The sequence below is a fragment of the Mustela putorius genome, unplaced genomic scaffold (assembly GCF_011764305.1).
Source record: "Mustela putorius furo isolate JIRA1106 unplaced genomic scaffold, ASM1176430v1.1 tig00003863_pilon_pilon_pilon, whole genome shotgun sequence".
Classification (NCBI taxonomy): domain Eukaryota; kingdom Metazoa; phylum Chordata; class Mammalia; order Carnivora; family Mustelidae; genus Mustela; species Mustela putorius.
The window spans coordinates 31,512,525-31,531,988 of NW_025422015.1; the positions used below are offsets into that span (position 1 = coordinate 31,512,525).

Here is a 19,464-nt window from a genome sequence, read left to right on the forward strand (position 1 = left end):
GGTAGTTGTCTTGCAAATCTAATAAATCTTGTGAGTTTTATTCTTTGTTTTAATAGCAATTTTATAGCCTTTACATTATTTTTCTGAATTCAGCTCTGTTTTATGTGAAGAACTAGTTTTTTAGAAAAAAGAATACATATGTTCAGAATGGGATTTTTTATTTTTTAATTATTTTAAATTTTTTATTAACATATAATATATTATTAGCTCCAGGGGTACAGGTCTGTGAATCGCCAGGTTTACATACTTCACAGCACTCACCATAGCACATACCTTCCCAAAAGTCCATACCCAACCACCCTCCCCCGACCCTAGCAACCCTCAGTTTGTTTTGTGAGATTAAGAGTCTTTTTTTTTTTTAATTTATTTTTTTTTATAAACATATATTTTTATCCTCAGGGGTACAGGTCTGTGTATCACCAGGTTTACACACTTCACAGCACTCACCAAAGCACACACCCTCCCCAATGACCATAATCCCACCCCCTTTCTCCCAACCCCCATTCCCCCAGCAACCCTCAGTTTGTTTTATGAGATTAAGAGTCACTTATGGTTTGTCTCCCTCCCAATTCCATCTTGTTTCATTGATTCTTCTTCTACCCACTTAAGCCCCCATGTTGCATCACCACTTCCTCATATCAGGGAGATCATATGATAGTTGTCTTTCTCTGCTTGACTTATTTCGCTAAGCATGATACGCTCTAGTTCCATCCATGTTGTCGCAAATGGCAAGATTTCATTTCTTTTGATGGCTGCATAGTATTCCATTGTGTATATATACCACATCTTCTTGATCCATTCATCTGTTGATGGACATCTAGGTTCTTTCCATAGTTTGGCTATTGTGGACATTGCTGCTATAAACATTCGGGTGCACATGCCCCTTTGGATCACTACGTTTGTGTCTTTAGGGTAAATACCCAGTAGTGCAATTGCTGGGTCATAGGGCAGTTCTATTTTCAACATTTTGAGGAACCTCCATGCTGTTTTCCAGAGTGGCTGCACCAGCTTGCATTCCCACCAACAGTGTAGGAGGGTTCCCCTTTCTCCGCATCCTTGCCAGCATCTGTCATTTCCTGACTTGTTGATTTTAGCCATTCTGACTGGTGTGAGGTGATATCTCATTGTGGTTTTGATTTGTATTTCCCTGATGCCGAGTGATATGGAGCACTTTTTCATGTGTCTGTTGGCCATCTGGATGTCTTCTTTGCAGAAATGTCTGTTCATGTCCTTTGCCCATTTCTTGATTGGATTATTTGTTCTTTGGGTGTTGAGTTTGCTAAGTTCTTTATAGATTCTGGACACTAGTCCTTTATCTGATATGTCGTTTGCAAATATCTTCTCCCATTCTGTCAGTTGTCTTTTGATTTTGTTAACTGTTTCCTTTGCTGTGCAAAAGCTTTTGATCTTGATGAAATCCCAATAGTTCATTTCTGCCCTTGCTTCCCTTGCCTTTGGCGATGTTCCTAGGAAGATGTTGCTGCGGCTGAGGTCGAAGAGGTTGCTGCCTGTGTTCTCCTCAAGGAGTTTGATGGATTCCTTTCGCACATTGAGGTCCTTGATCCATTTTGAGTCTGTTTTCGTGTGTGGTGTAAGGAAATGGTCCAATTTCATTTTTCTGCATGTGGCTGTCCAATTTTCCCAGCACCATTTATTGAAGAGGCTGTCTTTTTTCCATTGGACATTCTTTCATGCTTTGTCGAAGATTAGTTGACAGTAGAGTTGAGGGTCTATTTCTGGGCTCTCTATTCTGTTCCATTGATCTATGTGTCTGTTTTTGTGCCAGTACCATGCTGTCTTGATGATGACAGCTTTGTAATAGAGCTTGAAATCCGGAATTGTGATTCCACCAACGTTGGCTTTCTTTTTCAATATCCCTTTGGCTATTCGAGGTCTTTTCTGGTTCCACATAAATTTTAGAATTATTTGTTCCATTTCTTTGAAAAAGATGGATGGTACTTTGATAGGAATTGCATTAAATGTGTAGATTGCTTTAGGTAGCATAGACATTTTCACAATATTTATTCTTCCAATCCAGGAGCATGGAACATTTTTCCATTTCTTTGTGTCTTCCTCAATTTCTTTCATGAGTACTTTATAGTTTTCTGAGTATAGATTCTGTGCCTCTTTGGTTAGGTTTATTCCTAGGTATTTTATGGTTTTAGGTGCAATTGTAAATGGGACTGACTCCTTAATTTCTCTTTCTTCTGTCTTGTTGTTGGTGTAGAGAAATGCAACTGATTTCTGTGCATTGATTTTATATCCTGACACTTTACTGAATTCCTGTACAAGTTCTAGCAGTTTTGGAGTGGAGTCTTTTGGGTTTTCCACATATAGGATCATATCATCTGCGAAGAGTGATAATTTGACATCTTCTTTGCCGATTTGGATGCCTTTAATTTCCTTTTGTTGTCTGATTAACTAATTGTTAATTAGTTCTTCTAATTCCTATTAATTGTTTGGTAGAATTAATTAATTAAATGTTTGGTAGAATTCCCCCAGGAAGTCTGGCCTTGGGCTTTTGTTTGTTTGGAGATTTTTAATGACTGTTTGAATCTCCTTACTGGTTATGGGTCTGTTCAGGCTTTCTATTTCTTCCTGGTTCAGTTGTGGTAGTTTATTTTTTTTTATTTTTATTTTTTTTAAAGATTTTATTTATTTATTTGACAGACAGAGATCACAAGTAGGCAGAGAGGCAGGCAGAGAGAGAGAGAGAGAGGGAAGCAGGCTTCCTGCGGAGCAGAGAGCCCGATGCGGGGCTCGATCCCAGGACCCTGAGATCATGACCCGAGCTGAAGGCAGCAGCCCAAACCACTGAGCCACCCAGGTGCCCCCAGTTGTGGTAGTTTATATGTTTCTAGGAATGCATCCATTTCTTCCAGATTGTCAAATTTGTTGGAATAGTGTTGCTCATAGTTTGTTCTTGTAATAGTTTGTATTTCTTTGGTGTTAGTTGTGATCTCTCCTCTTTCATTCATGATTTTATTTATTTGGGTCCTTTCTTTTTTTTTTTTTTTTTTTTTGATATGTTGGGCCGGGGTTTATCAATTTTATTAATTCTTTCAAAGAACCAGCTCCTAGTTTCGTTGATTTGTGCTATTGTTTTTTTGGTTTCTATTCATGGATTTCTGCTCTGATCTTTATGATTTCTCTTCTCCTGCCGGGCTTAGGTCTCTTTCTTGTTCTTTCTCCAGCTCCTTTAGGTGTAGGATTAGGTTGTGTATTTGAGACCTTTCTTGTTTCTTGAGAAAGGCTTGTACTGCTCTATATTTTCCTCTCAGGACTGCCTTTGTTGTGTCCCACAGATTTTGAACTGTTGTATTTTCACTATCATTTGTTTCCATGATTTTTTTAAATTCTTCTTTAATTTCCCGGTTGACCCATTCGTTCTTTAGAAGGATGCGGTTTAGTCTCTAGGTATTTGGGTTCTTTCCAAACTTCCTTTTGTGGTTGAGTTCTAGCTTTAGAGCATTGTGGTCTGAAAATATGCAGGGAATGATCCCAATCTTTTGATACCAGTTGAGTCCTGATTTAGGACCAAGGATGTGATCTATTCTGGAGAATATTCCATATGCACTAGAGAAGAATGTGTATTCTGTTGCTTTGGGATGAAATGTTCTGAATATATCTGTGATGTCCATCTGGTCCAGTGTGTCGTTTAAGGCCTTTATTTCCTTGCTGATCTTTTGCTTGGATGATCTGTCCCTTTCAGTGAGGGGAGTGTTAAAATCTCCTACTATTATTGTATTATTGTTGATGTGTTTCTTTGATTTGGTTATTAATTGGTTTATATAGTTGGCTGCTCCCACGTTGGGGGAATAGATATTTAAAATTGTTAGATCTTCTTGTTGGACAGACCCTTTGAGTATGATATAGTGTCCTTTCTCATCCCTTATTATAGTCTTTGGCTTAAAATCTAATTGATCTGATATAAGGATTGCCACTCCTGCTTTCTTCTGATGTCCATTAGCATGGTAAATTCTTTTCCACCCCCTCACTTTAAATCTGGAGGTGTCTTCAGGCTTAAAATGAGTTTCTTGGAGGCAACATATAGATGAGTTTTGGTTTTTTGTCCATTCTGATACCCTGTGTCTTTTGACAGGGGCATTTAGCCCATTAACATTCAGGGTAACTATTGAGAGATATGAATTTAGTGCCATTGTATTGCCTGTAAGGTGACTGTTACTGTATATGGTCTATGTTCCTTTCTGATCTACCACTTGTAGGCTCTCTCTTTGCTTAGAGGACCCCTTTGAATATTTCCTCTAGATCTGGTTTGGTGTTTGCAAATTCTTTCAGTTTTTGTTTGTCCTGGAAGCTTTTAGTCTCTCCTTCTATTTTCAATGATAGTCTAGCTGGATATAGTATTCTTGGCTGCATGTTTTTCTCGTTAATGCTCTGAAAATATCATGCCAGCTCTTTCTGGCCTGCCAGGTCTCTGTGGGTAAGTCAGCTGCCAATCTAATATTTTTACCATTGTATGTTACAGACTTCTTTTCCCGGGCTGCTTTCAGGATTTTCTCTTTATCACTTCGACTTGTAAATTTACTATTAGGTGACGGGGTGTGGGCCTATTCTTATTGATTTTGAGGGGCGTTCTCTAAACCTCCTGAATTTTGATGCTCGTTCCCTTTGCCATATTGGGGAAATTCTCCCCAATAATTCTCTCCAGTACACCTTCTGCTCCCCTCTCTCTTCTTCTTCTGGAATCCCAATTATTCTAATGTTGTTTTGTCTTATGGTGTCACTTATCTCTCGAATTCTCCCCTCGTGGTCCAGTAGCTGTTTGTCCCTCTTTTGCTCAGCTTCTTCTTTCTCTGTCATTTGTTCTTCTATATCACTAATTCTTTCTTCTGCCTCATTTATCCTAACAGTGAGAGCCTCCATTTTTGATTGCACCTCATTAATAGCTTTTTTGATTTCACCTTGGTTAGATTTTAGTTCTTTTATTTCTCCAGAAAGGGCTTTTATATCTCCCGAGAGGGTTTCTCTAATATCTTCCATGCCTTTTTCGAGCCCGGCTAGAACCTTGAGAATTGTCATTCTGAACTCTAGATCTGACATATTACCAATGTCTGTGTTGATTAGGTCCCTAGCCTTTGGTACTGCCTCTTGTTCTTTTTTTTGTGGTGAATTTTTCCGTCTTGTCATTTTGTCCAGATAAGAGTATATATGAAGGAGCAAGTAAAATACTAAAAGGGTGGCAACAACCCCAGGAAAATATGCTTTAACCAAATCAGAAGAGATCCCAAATCGTGAGGGGGGAGAAAGGGGATAAAAAGAGTTTCAAAAAGGAAGAACGAAAAAAAAAAAGACAAAGAAAGAAAAGAAACTAATTAAAAAAAAGAAAACAAATAAAGAAAAATTTAAAAAAGAAAATATATATATATTACATAAACTAGTTAAAAAACGTTAAAAAATTAAAGGGTAAAAGTTAAATAAAATTTTACCAGAAAGTGAGAAAAAAAAAGAAAAAGAAAAAAATTAAATTAACTGCTAGACTAAAAAAAATCACAGGGATAATGCCATGAGTTCCGTGCTTTGCTTTCTCCTCCTCTGGAATTCTGCTGCTCTCCTTGGTATTGAAACCGCACTCCTTGGTAGGTGAACTTGGTCTTGGCTGGATTTCTTGTTATCTTCTGGGGGAGGGGCCTGGTGTAGTGATTCTCTAGTGTCTTTGCCCCAGGCGGAATTGCACCGCTCTTACCAGGGGAGGGGCTGTGTAATCCGCTCGGGTTTGCTTTCAGGAGCATTTGTTCCCTGAGTGCTTTCCGTAGAGTTCTGGAGGATGGGAATACAAATGGTGGCCTCCTGGTCTCCAGCCTCTAGGAGCGAGAGCCCGGGGCCCCACTCCACAGTGCGCCCTCAGAGAACAGCGCCCAGTTACTCCCGTCTCCCTGACCTCCGGCCGTGATCCGAGCTCACTGAGCCTGTGGCTGGTTCAAGGTAACACCGAGCTATGAGCTTACTGTTGGCTTTGTCTCTGTATCTGGTTTTCCTGTTCCAATACCCGCAAGCTCTGCGCCACTCAGACACCCCCGATCCTTCTGTGACCCTGCGGGACCTGAGGCCACTCTGACCCCGCGTGGGCCTCGCCCCGATTTAGTCTTGGAGCCATGTTCCTCAGCGGAACAGACTTTTAAAAGTCCTGATTTTGTGCTCCGTTGCTCCTCCGCTTGCCGGTAGCCAACGCCTCCCCCCGGGGTCTATCTTCCCGTTGCTTTGGATTCACGTCTCCGCCAGTCCTACCTTTCAGAAAGTGGTTGTTTTTCTGTTTCCAGAATTGCTGTTCTTCTCTTCCATCTGCTAATGGATTTGCAGGTGTTTGCAATCTTTAGAGAAGCTATGTAGGTGATCTCCTGCTAGCTGAAGTTGTCTCAGCCTGCTACTTCTCCGCCATCTTGACTCCTCCGAGATTAAGAGTCTTTTATGGTTTGTCTCCCTCCTGATCCCATCTTGTTTCATTTATTCCTTTCCTACCCCCTAACCTCCCCACCAGAAAATATGTTTATATCTCTTTACAGTTTGTATGACCTGTTCTTTTATTTATTTATTTATTTATTTGATTTTTTTGAAATTAATTTTTTACATTGGCCTGTTCCTTTAATTATATAATGTAATCCTTACAATTGATGCTGAAAGAAGTGGATTGATCAAGGTCAGACATTTAATAGGAGGCAGAGTTGATACCACTAGTAGCATGGCTATCTGTACATTTCTATGACTTAAGCTTCAGGGGGAATGACTTGAGTCTTAATAGGCTAAAGATTTTGCCTTTCCATGTCTGTTTTGTAGTGTTTTTACTGTTTTCATCTCCTAGCCCCGCCCGTCTATAGTCTGGGCCACTGTTCATCCCATCATGTAGTCATTATTCTTTGTTCATTCAGAAAACATTAAGCATTTATGTGAATGTGCTACAAAGTATGGAATTCTAGGAATTTAAGGGTCTGTAATTTTGATTTTATGTTTAGACTTGGGAAGATAAGTAGCGAAGAACCAACAGAATTCCTAATACAGTTTAATATAACAGAATGCCATAATGTCAATAGTAACATGAAATATGAACCTTATGCCAGAGTTGAGAAATGTGCTCTTGGATTTTGTTTCCATGCCATTGTTTGTCTTTGCTTGCATCTTTTGTCTTCTTGTAGCTTCTTTCCTTTATCTGTAAATATGCCTGAATCTGTCTTATAGGATGAGAGAAGCTCTTGATCATCTGACGCACATCTCTGACTACCACCTAATATCCGATCTTTTTAATGATAAGCTTTTAATAATGGAAGACTGCCGTTGTTGTCCTGGTTCCCTCTACTCTGTCATGTTTCAAAACACTGCATTTTGATATTACCTCCAGCACAGTATTTATGCTGCTTTGATTGCTGTTGCTTGTAACTTCCTACACCTATAACTAGTGACCACTTTTCAGACTATTATCTACCTGATTATTAACAAAATAGACAACTTCTAAAATTGTTTATATGGCTTTCCTACATTCCTATGTATTTTTCACCCTCGCTTTCTAACCATTCTTTCTCTGTCACCTATGAGGGCTCCCCCTTCCAGGCCCATGCTGTCTTCAGTGATTCACGACCTAGTTTACTCTTTTCTTTCAGATGTGAGTTTTTCCTAGATGATTTCCTCCAGTTCCAAAGATTAGATGTATAGTTAACTTCTAAATTTAGATCTCTTCAGCTCCAGATTTTTTTTAGATGCCTGCTAAACACTTTTTGAATTACTCCCTGAGAAAATCAAACTCAGTTTTCAAAACAATAGTTTTTGGTTTGTCAGGTTTTTCTTTTTCTTTTCATTTTCTTTCTTTTCTTTCCTTTTTTTTTTTTCTCTTCTCCACTTCTTCAAGCTCTCAAATCTAGACTTCTTCCTCGTTTTCTTCATTCCATTTATAATTAAGACCTGTAGACTTATTCTCCTATGTAGCTCTAAAATCCATGTATGTCTTTTAATCCCTATTGCTGCTTATTTTGTTTAAACTCTGATAATCCCTTGCTTGGAATATTGAAATAATTTTATTTTTTCCAGTATTTCACCTCTCTGGCCTGTCCTCTGCATTGTCATTAAAGCCATCACAATGCTTTCTTGCTTGTTGCTTGCTAGATAAATGTATAGTTAAAAAGTCTGAAATTTATTAACTTTTATATTGTATCTTACCTATTTTTCCCATGTATTTCAGTTATAACAGATCATTTGCATTTCTTGATAAGATTATAATATTTTCTTACTTTTACATACTTTACCCTCACCCCGGGAAGTCTTGGTCTACGTGAAAAAATCAGAGTATAATTGTTTTTTTCTCCAAAAATTTGTCCTGGTTCTTCCTTGGCAAGTTAGGCATTTATTTCTCTATATTCCCATGAAATAAAGAAGAGATTAAGACTTATACTTTTCTCTGAAAGAACCAATTCTAATAGGAAAGGCAGACTATTAAAATACTAGATGGGGAATAGAAAGGCTTTTAAAAAAGTAAATATATGAGAGAAGGAAAGTATTCCAGGCAAAAGTTTTTTTTTTTTTTAGAAAGGTATTTAATGTGAAATTAATAGACTATATAATAAATGCCTAATATAATAAGGAAATGTTCAGGTGAACAAGCCTGACTCATTAGTTATGCTAACCCACTGAATTGATTAGGCTGTATTGGTTGCAAAGTATAAGTACTAGTAGACTTAGTAGACTAGTAGACGTAGGCTTCTAGATGGGCTCCAGCCATCTGTGGATGACTCTAGTTTTTATTATTTGCCTTATACTAATTTGCTATATACTGGCAAAGATATTTTTATATTTTCACTTAAAATAAAGAAATATGATTAGTTTATCCCCCATTAGATGACATCATTGGTCATGGGCCAGCCCATGGAATTGGATGTCCTTCCTCAGACCTATAACTCGTAACCCAACCAATTGTATGAAGGAATGGTGTTCCCTAGAAATGATGACAGTGTGTTAGAAACCATGTATAATAAAATTAAGGTAGATATTCAGGAGCCAGTGAGTGGGAAGTAAAGGGCAAAGTGGATTTAGAGGTGCTACTGCATTTGTCAAACAGAATTATATATAAAACTGTTATGAGAACAGAAGTTCTCTCAACTGTCTCAATAAATAATAACTGGTTTGGATATAAAGTCTATATGTAGTTGCATCATCAGCTGGCCTGATAAGTGAATATGACACATTTAATCAGACATACTTCATAGCCAATCATTAATTTTCTTTTTGTTGTGGTAATGTAACTTCATTAGACTACACTACCACACTTAAATTTTAGTCTGTGGATTGTTAGCGTGCCATAACATTATATGATTTGTTATCTTTTTAATGTATAGGCTGCTCCAAATTGCTCTGAAACAGCTTTAATTCATATAGCTGATATTTTGGCAAGAATTGCATCTGTAGAAGAAGGACTTACCTTACTACTTTATGGAGAAAATATGAATTCCTCTGAAGAAAAAAGGTATATGTCTATGTTTTAAGTTTTTGGAATTTTTAGCATATTTTCTCAATCTGATTCACAGTTTCCAAAATGTCATACAGTATGTTAATAATGAAAATCAGGAAAACTATTCTAGATACTATCTAGGTTCCTGATCAGCCACTAACAGTGTATTATATGATCACAGATTGAAGTAGTAACCAGGATTATGGAATATGCAGGCAGAATAGGTCTTGATGTGAGCAACTTCAAAGTAAGAATAGGAGGGTTCACTCTAGATGGGAAGTTTTTGCTGCTTGAAGTCTTTCAGACCTCTGAAGCCACCCATGACTGATTCAAGTCAAACCTCACAAAGGTACACAAAGGAAAGGCTAACTTCTCCATCTTCCTTCTCTACCCTCGCTTAGTTCTATCTCCTGGTTAGTTACCAATGGTAACATTTTGGTTATGGTTTTAGACTTTCTCTGAACTTACAATGATCTATCAAACATATATTCATAATCACAGAATTTTTGTTTCCTTTTCATAAAAATAACATCATATACAATATTCAGTTTTCTTATGTGTAACCATAAGCATCTTCCCAGATGAGTAAAAAATGAAACACTGTTTTTAATAGTTCCATAGTACTTTGATATGGCCTTACCATAATATTTTCAAACTTTTACCCTATTAATATCAGATTGTATGTAGGATTTTGCTTCCATAAATAATGCCACAAAAAGTGGTTTTTTTTAAAGTCTTGATTGTGATGGATTATATTAATCTTTGAATAATGAACTCAGCATTGCATACCTAAAATAAATCCCATTTTGTTGTGGTATAAAATTCTCTTTATATATTGTTAGATTTGATTTGCTAATCTTTGTTGAGGATTTTTGTGTCTATGCTCATGAGAGATATCAAACTTTATTTTTTCTAATATTATTGTTTTTTCTTGATCTATTCTAATGCTACCCTCATAATGAGTCAGAAACAGAAAGAATGCTTTCTGTTTTCTGGAAGAGATTGTGGAGAATTGGTATAATTTATTCCTTAAATGTCTTATAGACTTCACTAGTGAACCTATTTGGGCCTGGTGTTTTCTGTTTTGAAAGATTATTAATTGATTCATTTTTTAAGTTAGATATGTGCTTATTCAGATTGTTTATTTCTTATGTGAGTTTTGGCAGATTGCGTCTTTCAAAGAATTGATCCACTTTTCTTGTTCACTAAATTTGTGGATATAGATTTTTTATAATATTCCTTTATTACCCTTTTAATGTCCATGTGATCAATATTGGTGGTCCCTCTTTCTCTTCTGATATTAGTAATTTGTTTTATTTTTAACTTAGCCAGAGGCTTATCAATTTTATTGATATTTTAAAAAGACCAACTTTTTTTCCCTCTGTTGATTTTGGTTTTGTTTTGAACTTCATTGATTTCTGTCTTAATTTTTATTTTTTTCTTCCTTGGATTTTAGTTCTTTTCCTAATTTCCTGTGGTGGAAGACTTGTTAGATCTATCTTAACATGTATATTTAGTGCTATAAATTTTTCTCTAAGCACTGCTTTTGCTTCATTTTATAATTTTTGATAAGTTGTGTTTTCATTTTCACTTCAAAATATTTTAAACTTCTCTAAAGACTTCTTTGACCTATATATTTATGAGTCTGAGAGAGCATTCTTTTTAATTTCAGGTGTCTTATGGCTCTGAATGTGGTCATTCTTGGTGAATGTTTTGTGTGAACTTGAGAAAAATGTATATTCTGCTGTTGTTGGATGAAATATTCTATAGATGTCAGTCATATTTAGTTGGTTAATGGTGTTCAGTTCAGCTTTCTCATGCTGAATCTGTCACTTAGTTACATTGTATTGATCTTCAAATATATAAGTGGATTTATCTATTTCTCCTTGCAGTTCTCTCAGTTTTTGGTTTGTGTATTTTGATCCTGTTGGTTGGATTGTCTATTTGGAAAAATTATCCCTTTATTATATAAAGCCCTGCTCTGATAGTTTTCTCCTGTGAAATGTGTGTGAAGTTAATATAGCTACTCCAGCTTTCTTTTGATTGTCAGTGTGATGTATCTTTTTCCATTCATTTTAATCTTTGTTTTTATGTTTAAAGTAGGCTTCTATAAGTAACATAATTAGGTCCTGTTTTTTAATCTACTCTGATAATCTTTTAATTGATGTAATTAGATTGTTGATAGTGATTATTGATAAGGTTGGATTAATATCTACTGTGTTTGTGATTGTTTTTTATTTGTTGCCCTTGCTCTTTCCTTTCTTTATGCCACTCTTTATCTGCCTTTTGTCTCCTCCCCCAACCCCATCATATGTGTGTTTTAGTCTGTTTACATCTGGTACATTTTGTCTTAAAATAATCACACAGGACTAAAGTCTTTACATGGGTCACCATTTAATCCTCCCAGTAGCTATGGTGGGGGGGGCTTTGTTTTAATTTTAATTTAGTATAATGAGAGTGACTGTTTATTGTATTTACTGTAGACTTAATTCACTTAAAAATTATCTTTCTGCCTGCAAAAGTAACATGTACTGGCAGTGAATTTGGGAAGGAAGAAGGCAGTAATAGTAATTAGGTTGAGAGAGAGCATGGAATGAGGGTTAGGCACATGAGTCCTGGTTCTAAACCTCTTGGGTTCACATCCCAGCTTTATTACTCAGTCACCACACTTCTCTGTGACTGAGGTATTTTTCATCTGTGAATTAGAGAAAATCACCACCTGCCTCATAGGGATGTTGAAATTTTAAACAAATTACCATATGTGAGGCACTAAGGGTTAGCTTTTAGTGTGCACACATGAAGGGAGTTTGTGCTATGCATGTTTTCTTCAAATACCTGACAAGTTTTATAGAAGGTAAGCTTTTTGATTTCCTACCTGTCTTAGACAGGAGAAATCTATTTTTCTACTTGGTTGGTAACTTGACTGGGTAGAGACTGCCTTTTTTGCCTCTAAAAGTTTCTAGAACCTGATGTTTCCTGAGAGTGTAATTTATTCTAGAAACTTTTACTTAGGAATTAGCTAGACAGTTTTTTATTTTTAAATTTTTTATTTCTTTTCAGTGTAACAGTATTCATTGTTTATGAACCACACCCAGTGCTCCATGCAATCCATGCCCTCTCTAATACCCATCACCTGGTTCCCCCAACCTCCCACCCCCTGCCCCTTCAAAACCCTCAGATTGTTTTTCAGAGTCCATAGTCTCTCATGGTTCACCTCCCCTTCCAATTTGTCTCAACTCCCTTCTCCTCTCAATCTCCCCTTGTCCTCCATACTATTTGTTATGCTCCACAAATAAGTGAAACCATATGATAATTGACTCTCTCTGCTTGACTTATTTCACTCAGCATAATCTCTTCCAGTGCCGTCCATGTTGCTACAAAAGTTGGGTATTCGTCCTTTCTGATGGAGGCATAATACTCCATAGTGTATATGGATCACATCTTCCTTATCCATTCGTCCATTGAAGGGTATCTTGGTTCTTTCCACAGTTTGGTGACTGTGGCCATTGCTGCTATAAACTTTGGGGTACAGATGGCCCTTCTTTTCACTACATCTGTATCTTTGGGGTAAATATCCAGTAGTGCAATTGCAGGGTCATAGGGAAGCTCTATTTTTAATTTCTTGAGGAATCTCCACACTCTTCTCCAAATTGGCTGCACCAACTTGCATTCCCACCAAGAGTGTAAGAGGGTTCCCCTTTCTCCACATCCTCTCCAACACATGTTGTTTCCTGTCTTGCTAATTTTGGCCATTCTAACTGGTGTAAGGTGGTATATCAATCCATCAGAATCCTAGAGGAGAACATAGGCAGTAACCTCTTCGATATCAGCCACAACAACTTCTTTCAAGATATGTCTCCAAAGGCAAAGGAAACAAAAGCAAAAATGAACTTTTGGGATTTCATCAAGATCAAAAGCTTCTGCACAGCAAAGGAAACAGTCAACAAAACAAAGAGGCAACCCACAGAATGGGAGAAGATATTTCCAAATGACAGTACAGACAAAAGGTTGATATCCAGGATCTATAAAGAACTCTTCAAACTCAACACACACAAAACAGACAGTCATATAAAAAAATGGGCAGAAGATATGAACAGACACTTCTCCAATGAAGACATACAAATGGCTATCAGACACATGAAAAAATGTTCATCATCACTAGCCATCAGGGAGATTCAAATTAAAACCACATTGAGATAGCTAGACAGTTTTATTCTGAAGACTTGCATCCTTTGGCACAGGGTTTTTTTTCTTCTGTTATGTGTTTGATCATTTTTCTGCTTCTGCTTTCTCTTTCTGGTGCATCTGTGAAGGGGATGTTGAATTTCCAAGAGTGACCATCCCTTAGCTTTTCCCGTTTAATCTTTGTTTTGTACAAAGAAGCTGTTCTTGAATTTATCTTGACAACCACTTTTAATTTCTGAGGATTCTTGGCCTTGCTTTGGTACTTTCTTCCAAACTTGTCAAATGGACAGGGTTTTCCTGCCTAGGGAGTAAGGGCCTGATAGCTAGAGCCTATGGCCCAGTGAGGGAGGGGCCTTTCTGGTCCAGAGTGCTGACTTCAGCCACTTTGACTACCTGTCTGGATGGATACCACATGGGTGTTCTTAGCCACATCTGACCTGACTCTAGTTGAGTTTGAGCATCTCATTTGTGTTATGGAGATATGGTTTTGGCTGCTTTCATTTTATGATAGCAAGGTTTCTTTCCATACCATTTCTCTGTTTGTTTTATTTTTTTCATTGACCTGAAGTGTTTTATGCACACAGTAAACATATAAGGCTTAGTATCAAAAAGAGTAGTTCCTTCTTTGTTCTCCAATGCAACTACTTTTGGCTGCTTTAGATGATCATTAGATAATATCCTTCTAATACTTTTAATCTAATATTAGAAGTTCCTTCTAATACTTTTATCCCTTTTAATTTAAGGGATAATCCATTGTTTTCTTTCTCCCTATTCCTCCCAACCACTTACAGAAACACAGCTGGGTCTCTCCTCCCAACTCCTTGCTGCCCAACAGTAATGCAATACAGTTGAACAGTAACCTTCATTAGGGTCATACTGTATCTACCTGTAATCTTCACAGCCCAGCTGTGTGATTACTTTTTTTCCCCACAACTTTTTATTTTCTCTGGAATTAATAATTTTCTTTAGCATATTTTTTAAAATTTACTTCTATTTCTTTGTTAAATCATCTATATGGTCTTTTCTATTAAATCCTTTGTATATTCAAGTACTGGACAAATTCCATTAATTTTAATTTTATTAAAAAATGTTTTTAAAGCTTTCTGACTTTATTTAAGACTGGTGCTGGGAGTGCCTGGATGGCTCAGTCATTATGTTTCTGATTTTGGCTCAGGTCATGATCTCAGGATCCTGGGATCCAGCCCTGCATCAGGCTCAGTGCTCAGCAGGGAGTCTGCTTGTCCCTCTCCTTCTGTCCTGTGCCCTGCTTGTGTGTACTCTCTCTCTCTCTCAAATATATAAAACAAACAAACAAAAAACTGGTGCTGTCTTGGTCTGATGGATAGCTTTTATCCTGGTAACAACCTTTATATATTGCTATTTGTTATATGGAAATTATTTGTTTCCAAACTATTTGCTATTTGTTCTATGGAATCTATTTGTTCTGTGGAAAAATGCCACTGGAATTTTGATAGGAGTTGCCTTGACTCTTTACTGTATGTCATATTAACTTTTTAATAATTTCCCAGTTTATGAGCACAGAATATCTTGCCATTTATTTGTATCTTCAGTATGTTTTATCAGTGTTTTGTAGTTTTCAGTATACATGTCTTTACTCTGGGGTTAAATTAATTTCTAGGGTTTATTTTTTTTAATGTGACTTATTACCTTTTTGATTTTTCTTGTTCATTATTAGTGTATAGAGGTACACAGTATTTTTGCATATTCTCTATTCTGTAGATTTAATGAATTTATTTATTCTAACAGTTTTTTTGGTGGTCTTTAGAGTTTTTAGTATGTAGTATCATGGTGCCTATGGATAGTGATAGTTTTAATACTTTTATGATTTGGATCTCTTTTATTTCTATTTCTTGTCTAATTGCTGTGGCTGAGACTTCCAATATTATGTTGAATATAAATGATGAGAGTGGACATCCTACTCAGCTTTCTCTGTTGAGTATGATATTTGCTGTGGGTTTGTCATATATGGCCTTTATTATGTTGAGGTATGGTATCTCTTTACCTGCTTAATTGATAGTTTTTATAACAGATGATGTTGAATTTTATCAGGTGCTTTTACTGCATCTATTGAGATAATCATATGATTCTTATCCTTGATTTTTTTAATATAGTATATCATGTTGATTTGTGAATGTTGAACCATCCTTGCATTCTTGGAATGAATCTCACTTTATCATGATGTATAATACTTGTATTGTTGAATTTGATTTGCTGATACTGAGAGTTTTTGCATCTATGTTCATTAGGGATATTGGCCTGTAATTAATTAATTTATTTTCTTTCTTTCTTTCTTTCTTTCTTTCTTTCTTTCATATTTTAAGGTTTTATTTATTTATTTGACAGAGAGAGATCACAAGTAGGCAGAGTGGCAGGCAGAGAGAGAGAGGGAAGCAGGCTCCTCACTGAGCAGACAGCCAATGCAGGGCTCGATCCCAGGACCCTGAGCTAAAGGCAGATGCTTTAACCCACTGAGCCACCCAGGTGCCCCTGGCCTGTAATTTTCTTTTTGTGGTGTCTTTGTCTGGTTTTGGTGTCAGGGTAGTGCTGGTTCGTAAAATGAATTTGGAAGCTTTCCTTTCTCTGCATCTTTTCGGAGGACTTTAGAAAGAATATGTATTAAATCTTTGAATGTTTGGTAGAATTCACCACTGAAAAGCCTTCTGGTCTTGGAGGTTTGTTTGGGAGGTTTTTGATACTAGTTCAGTTTTAGCAATCAGTCTGTTCATTTTTTCTATTTCATGATTCAGACTTGGGAGATTGTTTCTAGGAGTTTTTCCATTTTTTTTCCTACATTGTCCAATATGTTGGTTTATAATTGTTTGTAGTAGTCACTTATGATCCCATTGTATTACTTTATTTCTGATTATTTGAGCTCTCTTTCTCTTGTTGAGTTTATTTAATAGCTTTTCAATTTTATTTATCTTTTCAAAGAACCAACTCTTAAGTTCGTTCATATTTTCTATCACTTTTTTAGTCTTGATTTATTTTTGATCTGATCTTTATTACTTTCTTCTAACTTAGGCCTTCCTTTTTTTCTCCCCTAGTTCCTATAGGTATAAAGTGAAATTGTTTGATAGTTCCTATTTCTTGAGAGAGTTGAGTATTGCTATGAATTTCTTCTTAGAACTACATTTATTGTATCCCAGATTTTGGTGTGTTATATTTCTGTTTTCATTTGTCTCTAGGTATTTTTCCATCTTTGATTTCTTCTGTGACATAGTAGTTTGGTGACATGCTAATCTCCACATAATTATAGTTTTTCCAATTCCCTTTTGTAATTGATTTCTAGTTTCATACCTTTAGGGTTGGAAAAGATGCTTGATACTATTTAACTCTTATTCATTGACACTTGCTTTGTGGCCTAACGTGTTATCTGTCTTGGAGGATGCTCCATGTACACTTGAGAAGAAGGTGTATTCTGAATTTTGGATAGAATGTTGTATGTGTGTGCACGTGTGTGTTTATATACATATATATGTATACATATACACATGTATAGAGCTATTAAGTCCATCTGGTTAAATGTATTATTTAATCCAATTATTTCTTTACTGCTTTTCTGTCTAGATGATCTGTAATAACTGTGATGTTAAAATCCCCTACTATTATTGTATTACTATCAGTTTCTCTTCTTCGGTCTCTTAATATTTGCTTTATATGCTTTGGTGCTTTTATGTTGGGTTCATATATTTATGTTATATCTTTGTGCTAGACTGACCCCTTTATCATTATGTAATACCCCCCTGTCATTTATTTCAGACTTTGTGGTTATTGTAAGGTTCACATGTATCATCCTATGTATATAGTTATCTATTTTAAATTGATAGAAACTTAAATTTGAACATATTCCAAAACTCTACATTTTTACTTCTCTACCATATTTTATGTTTTTGATGTCAACTTTTTTTTAAAGCACATATCCTTTTATTCTTTCTTTCTTTCTTTCTTTCTTTCTTTCTTTCTTTCTTTCTTCTTTTCTTTCTTTCTTTCTTTCTCTCTTTCTTTCGATTAGGTTCCACGTCCAGCATGGAGCCCAGTGTGGCACTTGAACTCACGACCCTGAGATCAAGACCTGAACTGAAATCAAGAGCCATATGCTTAACTGAGCCACCCACGCACCCCTTGATTCAACTTTTTACAACCTGTTATTTTATGTATCCTGTAACTAATTATTGTAATTAATTTCACTACTTTTGTGTTTTGCCTTTTTAGTAGCTTTAGAAGTTAGAATTCTAACTTTATCTATACCTTTCCTAGTGAGATTTTTACTTTCATATATTTTGCAATTAGTGCCATTTTTTCCCCCCAGCTTTAAAAAGTCCCTTTAAGGTTTCTTGCAAGGCTAGTTTAGTAGTGATGAGCTCCTTTAGTTTTGCCTGTTTGGAAATCCTTTATCTTCAATTCTGAATGATAACCTTGCCCAGTAGAGTATTCTTATTTGGAAGTTTTTTCCTTTCAGGAATTTGGGTATGCTATGTCACGTATAGCATGCCAAGTTTCTGTTGAGAAATCTACGATATGCTTATAGGGTTTCCCTTGTTCATTTATAAAACAAATAACAATTTGTTTTATTCTTGCTGCTTTTAAGATTCTCTCTTTAACTTTGAATCTTTTAACATTTTAATTATGTGTCTTGGTGTATCTCTCTTTGGGTTCATCTTGTTTGGAACTCTGGGTTTCCTAGACCTTGATGCCTATTTTCTTTCCTAGGTTGGGGATGTTTTCAGTCATTATTTCTACCAATAAGTTTTCTGCACCTTTTTCTCTTTTCCTTCTAGGACCCTTATAATGTGAATTTGAATTTTATTCTGTTTGATGTTGTCCCATGATTCCTTAGGTTATCTTTATTTAATTTTTTTTCTTACTATATCCTGGTGTATTTCATTGCTTTGTCTTTCAGCTTTCTGATCTATTTTATGTTTTGTCCAGTGTTCTGTTCAACACCTCTAGTATATTTTCCAGTCCAGTTTTTGTGTTTTTTGGGTCTTTGACTTTTGCTTGGTACTTTGTTATGTGTTCTGTCTCTTTATTGAGGTTCTGTGTTTATCCATTTTTCTGATTTCAGTGATCATCTCTATGACCATTAATTTGAATTTTTTTAAATCAGGTACTTATCTCCATATCATTTTCTGAGGTTTTGGTTTTTTGTTTGTTTGTTTCTTCTGTTTCCTAATTTGGCTTGGCTCTGTTTTTTTCTATGTATTAGGTGAAATGCAGGCACTTTTCTCAGTCTTCAAACAGTAGCCTTGAATAGGTGATGGATCACTTGTTCAACCTTGTCCTGGCTCTTGGTTGTCTTTCAGACCTTTGTGATTATCTCAGTTGTCTGGTTTATTATAAATATGCCCCCTTTTTGAGGGCTTTCCAAGGCCTATCCATGATCGAAGGGGATCATAGCACCCAGTTTCAGTCTGATTAAAAGCGAGACCCTCAGGCCAGCTTTGAAAGTGTGCAAATATATTTAGTCCTCTGAGGTCACATTTGTAATCATTGCTGGCCTCCAGGTCAGATATGGAGATTTTCCCTGAGTGTGAGTCGCAAAAATCTGAGTTCCAGGTGAATGTATATGATCTTCTCTGGGAAGTCTTATTCAGCTGTAGTGAGGCCAAAGGGGTGTGTGAGGATGGTGTTTCCCTGCTTTTGTTCCCTTGGAGTGCCTCCGTAGCCTCTTGATTGTGGGAAACCTGAGGTCTGTTCCTGAGGCTAGAGCTATAGGCTGAGTAAATGGGCCTTTTTCACAGAAGACTGGGATTGTTTCAGTTTGCTGTTTGTTCAGGGCCCTGGGATTGATGGCCTGCCAAGAAAAG

The 19,464-nt window shown here is 36.4% G+C and overlaps 1 protein-coding gene across 2 annotated transcripts in view; it reads left to right on the forward strand.

Moving 5' to 3' along the window:
* Positions 1-19,464, forward strand: part of TBC1D32 (TBC1 domain family member 32) — a 247,479-nt gene that overhangs the window by 45,808 nt on the left and 182,207 nt on the right. For both annotated transcript variants that reach the window (XM_045066413.1, XM_045066412.1), the window contains exon 16: positions 9,339-9,466. In XM_045066413.1, coding sequence (XP_044922348.1) covers positions 9,339-9,466 — 128 coding nt within the window. The remainder of the gene's footprint in view (positions 1-9,338; positions 9,467-19,464) is intronic.